Raw genomic sequence first — 7,569 nt, forward strand, 5'->3', positions numbered from 1 at the left:
GCCAAAAAAACTTTGGTGTATTTCTTTCAGTATGGAAATTGATGTTGAGCACAACAGCATATTGTGCCAAAATTTGGTTTTATTTCTTTTAATTTGTGAGACTACGTTACTGAAAGCAGTGCCTTGTCTTTTTGCTTTACATGAGAGACAAAGAGAGATGTGGAATCGAAACCCACGGGCTCCACTGGTGGGGTTTGCTCGGTAAAATGATTATTATTCTATTCTTCGAGGGGTTCCCATTAGATGCAGCCATGCTCTGGTAGGGTTTGCTCGGTAAAATAATTAATATTCTATTCTTCGAGGGGTTCCCATTAGATGCAGCCGAGCATGGCTGCGCTTTTAACTTTTGCCTTCCAGTAGGGGTGTAACGGTATAAACCCGATAAAGAATGCTGCTGCTTGCTTAGAAAAGAAATGGTAGAAAAGAAGCATACACAGGATGATGGAATGATTCTCATAGAATCATTTTACCAACAAAATTTCATTTGGATTCAATTTATTCACATTACTTTTCTACACGCTCTGGCTCTGTCCTGTGTCTGTCTGTTAATCTAATCATTGCAACTCCAAATCGACTACAAAATCATTCTCCCCCCCCCCGCCAACATATTATACACATGCTGAGAAAGATATGATGGATGGATTGGAGACTGCTCTATAGCTAGTTTACTATCATGAGTATTAAGCAGTAAAGAGCTGGTACTTCATCAATCAAAGAACCAATCATCAGAGCTGGTACTTTTGAAGCAATTATTCATCCAAGCAATTACAGTAGAAAGCAGGTTGTAGATGGGAATTATGCAGAAAGTAATTGTACAGGGGATCTTTTTTATGAGGCAATCTGAATGTTGAGCCTTCCGAGCTATGGAATGAAGAATCATGGATCTCTTTTATGAGGTAATCTGAATGTTGAGCCTTCTGAGCCATATGGAATGAAGAATCATGTGGAACAAGTCATAAGGTTTTGGAGGCTGGTTTATAGCAAAATGTCTCTGAACTTGCTTCACTCTTTTTTGCATCTGGACATACTTATTTACAGGGATGGATTGGAGTATGGTCTTGAGATTTGGTATTTGGGACAAGGGAATCTGAACAGAGAAACTTGCCCAATTCAGCACGTCGCTGAAGGGAAGAACATAATGCTCCGAAAGTATGACAGGCACACATTCGCTGTAAATTGCCTCTACGATTCGAGGGCTGGCCACTTCATATCCACTTGGGCACAGGCAATATTTAGTCTTCTTCATAAATTCATAATAAGATATTCCCTTAGGAAGATATTCATAGACTTTTATATCATCATCATTCTTTTCTTTCCAATGCTTAAACAATATGGGTCTTACAGGACCATGGTTTCCACCAGCAAAGAAGGCAAGCAAAGGCCTCCGCAGGGCGGATTGACCACCAAGCATGCCTGTCATTAGACCTGTTTGCAAATTCATCTCTGGAAGTGTTACATCTTTCGTTGGATTGAATCCTTCTGAAGTGTTGGCATTACACAGAACACGAATTGAATTCTTGTACAATAATGGATTTGCCATTGATGCAAGCGGCCCCTGCATATATTTAATGGTCAAAACCATGCAATACAATCAGAAACCTGGAGACTACTATGGCTGATTTGCATTCCAGAACATAAAATATTAACAATAGCCTCAGGAATGGGAAACTGAAGGTAAAAATATGGAACATCAGACTAACTGTGATGCGACTTTTAATACAAATATGGAATTATCAATATCAGAATCACACATACCCAGTCGTGGCATGAGAGCATAAAATGATCGGCTCCCATACTTCGGTTCCAGAAGGGGTACTTGCTGGAAATGACATCAATGTAATCCCTGACGACGCGCTGTATGGGTGAGATATCATGAGATAATGGCTTGTAAATGAAGCTGACCATCATGGTTATGCTCAGGGGAAGAAAATGAACATGGGCGTGCTCAGGGTTCGATGTCACAAACCGACTCCCCAGTTCAACCTCGTGAATGAATCTGCCTTCAGTTGTATAAATATTCTTACACGGCCCGTCGTGTGCCAAAGGCGGTTCACCCTCTGGATACACAAATATCTTAAAATGCTTCTCCATTTCCCTATAACTCCTGATAAAGATACCGTCAACAAGAATACAAATCAAAGCCACGCATTACAATATGATAAAGAAAATTAAAGATTCACATATATGCTTCTCCATTTCCCTGTAACTCCTGATAAAGCTACAGGCAACCAGATTACAAATTAAAGCGACACATTAAAATACGATAAAGCAAATTAATATATGCTTCTCCATTTCCCTCTAACTGCCGATAAAGATCCCTAGAACTCCCGATAAAGATACGGGCAAAGAAATTACAAATCAAAGCCACGCATTAAAATATGATAAAGAAAATTAAAGATTTGCGCATATTTAAATGAGTACAGCCGGAATCGAACTCGTACCGATAAAATGCATGGGCATTTCTGTAAATGCCACCGGCGGGAACATAATAATCACCCGCCTTCTTCTCCTTGTCCCTAGAAGTCTGAGTTTGCCTCGGACGATTCCAAGTAGAAGAAGAATTTCCCTGATTCAAGAGCGCTTTCCGTATAGCTTCTCGAGCGCGTCTCAGGCCGAGTTCCACCGCCGGAATACTACGCGTCCTCTGTTTCTGAGCGTGTCCACGACTCTACACATCAAATCAGCCAAGTTCAGTACAATTTCCAAGCAGAGAATTTCATTAAATCCATGTAAATTTACATATATTAAAAACTCATGCATGCAAAGCTTACATGTGTCGAAGTCGCATTAACTTGAATGGCCTCGCTAGTAACAGATCTGTTATAAGTGAGTGCAGCAGGTGGTTGGGCTAAGGCTAATTCTGTTAAATTGGCATCATAAGTTCTGTTAAGGACATCATGGAATTCATGGAATTGATCTTCCACGTTCTCCAAGGAACTGGGTGAAGGCATAACTATATGTGATTCCCGCGAAATAAGATTGAGATGGTAAGAATCGAAGAGCAAGAAAGTGGCCAGAATTAATACAAGAGCCAGTCCTAGACTCGACCTCTGGTCACACGCTCCTTCCATAGCAACCAGTCTTCTTCATCAACCTAAGCATAGCATTGCATAAATAGAGGGGAACACAGGGTCGCGTTTACGGCAATTTCACCCTATCCCACTTATGTGGCACCAGACGCCCAAATCTCTGGCGTCCTCTTCGGCTTTGTCACAAAATTTTCACAAATTGAACAAAATAACTTGGCTGGAATTGAACCGAAGACCTGTGATTGCCCTATAATGCAAATACCAGGTCGACGCTGATAATTACCTGCTACTCCTACTCCACCACAGGTAAGGTCAGAATATCAAGGTAGCTTTCCTTCCCTGAGGCTGAGGCTGAGGCTGGGGCTGGGGCAAGACACTCCAGCGCTGACCCGTGCCATGGATAAACGCCACGCCCTGCAGCACGTGGTGGGATAGGAAATTTGTCCTGCTCACAAACGCCCGCCTGCCAGGCAGCCAGTTCTGTCTCTCTTGGCCCCCTGCGCTTCCATTTTTTTGACGTCCGTCCCTGTTTTTTTCTTCTCTAGCTTCATGGTCAGAATAACGTTTCTCCCAACAAATTCTACCACTCCCAAATTAATTAATTAAATAGATTCTTGTTTACTTTGCTGGGCGCCCCTCACTCCCTTTACGCGCCACGAATAATTCTTTGCTTCTCACGCTACACATCAAGGAGCGAGGGGAGGGAACCACAAATGTAAAACAGATCTCACTCGTTATTTTAAGTTTAATTTTTTTTTAAGAAAATTTACTATAATTTAGTTTTCAAATTTTAATTTTATTTTTTTTTAGAAAAATTACTATAATTTAGTTTTCAAATTTTAATTTTAATTTTCTTAGAAATTTTACTATAATTTAGTTTTCAAATTTTAATTTTAATTTTTTAGAAAATTTATTATTATTTAGTTTTCAAATTAGCAATGCTACAATTATTATTAGCTGCTATCTAAGAATATAAGCTAACTCATCATTGTTATTCAAAGAAAATCAAGTCGCTAAAAGTACTCATCACATTAATAATATAAGTTGACTCATCAATGTTATTCAAAGAAAATCAAGTCACCTAAAATTACCCATCACTTTTAAGACAGCTAAAAGTACTCATCACATTAAGAATATAGGTTGACTCATTAATGTTATTCAAAGAAAATCAAGTCACCTAAAATTACCCATCATTTTTAAGACATATTCTAGACCATATATATATATATATATTTTCGCTATGGGAAAACCTATCATAACTCAGTTGTCAAATTAGTAGTGAGGACAACTGTCTTGGCTCTATCATAACTCATGTCAAATGAGGAGTGAGCTAGGAGTGAGGACAACCATCTCTAGCTGTTATTCGCTAATGCAGGTTGACTCGTCACCGTTATTGAAAGAAAACCACTGGAATAACCCGCTGGTGGTCCATAAGGGGCAGACTTTCACTCCTGCGAGATGCCTGTGGGTTTCGGGTGGTTAACCTATTGAGAAAAACAAGCTCTTAGAACTCAGTTGTCAAATGAGGAGTGAGGACAACCATCTCTCGCTGTTATTCGCTAATGCAAGCTGAATCTTCATCGTTATTAAAGGAAAACCATGTCACCTGGAATAACCTGTTGGTGGTCCATAAGCAGGAGTCATTGTTATTCAATGAAAACCACGCCACTTGGAATAACTGCTAGTGGTCCATAAGGGGGAGTCACAGTTATTCAAGGAAAACCATGCCACTTGGAATAACCTGTTGGTGGTCCATAAGGGACAGACTTTAGTCGTGCCAGAGGTTCAAGGAAAACCTATTGGTGGTCCATAAGGGGCAAACTTTCACTCCTGCCAGAGGTTCAAGGAAAACCACGCCACCTGGAGTAACCTGCTCGTGGTCCATAAGAGGCAGACTTTCACTCCTGTCAAATGCGTGTGGATCTTAAGTCATAGATAACTTGTTGAGAAAAACAAACTCTTAACCAATCAAAAACACTTTTAAAGCATACTCGTGATCCATTTTAAATTATATATTATTTAACTTTATACCCATCTAACCATAGAAATATTTTTTTTTTTATATTAATAATATTATAATTAACCCTACCTTTATCTTTTCATAACTTATAACTCACAATAATGACGACGATTAAATTGTTTCCACGTTTATTTATATGATAATACATTTTTGAGAGAAGTAAAGGAAAAATGCATGCACGCATACTTGATTGTAATCATTATTAATTTATTCCAAGAATTTTAGTCCTTCGACTAGATAATCTCCACATGATGGACCACAAAAGTCAACGGAAAACGTAGTTCAGATCAGAGGTGTAATATTTAAGTTACTATCTTGAAATTATCATATTCTAGAGAGTATTCTATTTAGTCACTTGCTACTAATTTTCATTAACTTCCAACCAAAGGCTTTGTGGAGGGCATGTTTAATAATCTGGGATGATATTAATTTTTATCCATATATACAGATATTTAACAATAATTGTTGAATGTCAGGGGTTATCTTTTTTGTGGTTGGTGTGAATGGTTGTTATATTTTCTATAATCAAGTTTAAATTTAGTTAATGACATGATGAACATTGTTGTAATGACTTTGTGCCTATGAACATTGTTTTATTGGCTAAAAAAAGGACTAAATATGCATAGAAAATGTTAAACCCAACATTTAGCATAACATTTACAGGATAAATAACATAGAGAATAGATCACTTGAAATTGTGAATGTAATTGACTAAATATGCATCATAAATGTTAAACACAACATTTAGCATAACGTTTGCATGATAAATAACATAAAGAATTGATCACTTATGTTTTATGATGTCAGACATTTCACCCAATTGTAAACTCTACTGTTTTAATTCTCTCAACAACAAGTCACTACTGACGTAAGGCTATGAGTCCACAAGGACAGACAAGCTCCAATGAGTGTCGATTTTCCATTCTTGCATCCCAATACCCATTGAAACACAGTGATGTGACTCCTATAGCCATTACAACCACTTAGCTCTATTCCCCATCAGTCTGTGCACCCAAAGGGATGAGATTTATTTCTCTGCACTATAGTCCTTTAAATAATCTACATCCCCCCTAGGGCTTTAGTGTAAGATTGGCTAAGAATTTCTCAATTGGGGGCTCCAAGAAATCCAACTATTACAAGAGTGCTCACACAACCTTTACACAAGCCCTTGGGTAGTTTTCCTAATGAGAACTCCTCATAGGCATCCTAGTCTAGTTCTCAACACAATTACTATCTTTAGAAGCTTTCCTCAACATATAATGATGGATTCCCACTTTCTTCCAACACTCTTCTCTGTTTTCCTCCCTTCTTGTTGCTGTAAAAAGTGATTATCTCTTCCACTTAGGTTTTTCTTTTCCCCATACATGGTTGCTTGATTCTCACTCTCTCCAAGGATGATTATACTCAACCCATGCTATTATAATTAAGTGAATTGACCCCATTACTCATTTCTCACTCTCTCCAAGGATGATTGTACTCAACCCATTCTATTATAACTAAGTGAATTGACCCTATTTCTCGTTTGTCACTTTCTCCAAGGATGATTGTACTCAACCCATGCTATTATAACTAGGTGAATTGACCTTGTTACTCGTTTCTCACATGATTCTACTTACTCTTGTGCTTTAATAACTAGCTAAGATGGCTCCTCCACTAGCCTCACACATGCATTCAGGGATTGGTCTTTAATGAGTCAAATGGGGATTACATGGTAGCTATAATTAATTTAGGAAAATGACTTGGAATCATAAGCACATGGATATCCTCTTAGATCCCCCCTTTTAGCCTCCCCACTTGTGGAATCACAATCTCCTATGACATCACAACCCCTCCAACAATCCAACTTCCCTTCCAAGGTTCTAGCACAGGTCAAACAGGGAGTCTTAGAGCTGTGGCTCCAAGAATTTCAACTGCACCCAGAATGAAGACTTAATGCAACTATGTACAAATGTGCAATTAAATTTCTCAAAAAAATGCAAAATATTATGGGTACTCTTCCTGCATGGCCTTCTCATGCCCCCACATGACATCTTCAGAACCATAGCAAGTCCATTGGACCTTTAGCAGGTTGATGGCCCTATTCCTAATCACTTTGACTTTTTGGTCCAGTATACGCATTGTATCCACCTAAAAGTCCCCTTCATTCTATACCTGAATCACAATCCAATCGATCATGTGGTTAGGATCATGCACATACTTCTTCAATGAAGATAGGTGAAACACATATGAGTTCACATGGATGTAGAGAACACAAGCATATATGCAACAAACCCGATCCTCTTTAGGAAAACAAATGGCTCACAAGATCGTGTTGCTAACTTTAAGAAACTCCTTAATTTCAGTGCTCTCCTTTAAGACTTTACTTTCAAAAATACATTTTCACCCATTTTAAATTCTCGATGTACCCTACATTTATTGGCATATATTTTCTGTCCATTTTGTTTGGCCTTTATATTATGTTGATCTTTATCATATGCTCTTCCATTTCTCTTAATAATTCTGGTCTTATAATGGCTTTGT

At 38.4% G+C, this 7,569-nt stretch overlaps 1 protein-coding gene across 1 annotated transcript; it reads right to left on the reverse strand.

Annotated features, from left to right (window-relative positions):
- Nucleotides 1–631: 631 nt before the first annotated feature.
- LOC149222640 (putative glycosyltransferase At5g03795) lies at nt 632–3,609 on the reverse strand. Its single transcript, XM_089385536.1, has 4 exons — nt 2,772–3,609; nt 2,442–2,668; nt 1,756–2,104; nt 632–1,555 (listed from the first exon to the last, which is right to left on the reverse strand). The coding sequence occupies exons 1-4, from the start codon at nt 3,069–3,071 to the stop codon at nt 890–892; spliced, it is 1,542 nt and encodes a 513-aa protein (XP_089241662.1). The 5' UTR covers nt 3,072–3,609; the 3' UTR covers nt 632–889.
- Nucleotides 3,610–7,569: the final 3,960 nt, after the last annotated feature.

This window comes from Pinus tabuliformis, chromosome Q (genome assembly GCF_031772625.1).
Source record: "Pinus tabuliformis cultivar Carrire ecotype Pingquan chromosome Q, CPIR1, whole genome shotgun sequence".
NCBI lineage: Eukaryota > Viridiplantae > Streptophyta > Pinopsida > Pinales > Pinaceae > Pinus > Pinus tabuliformis.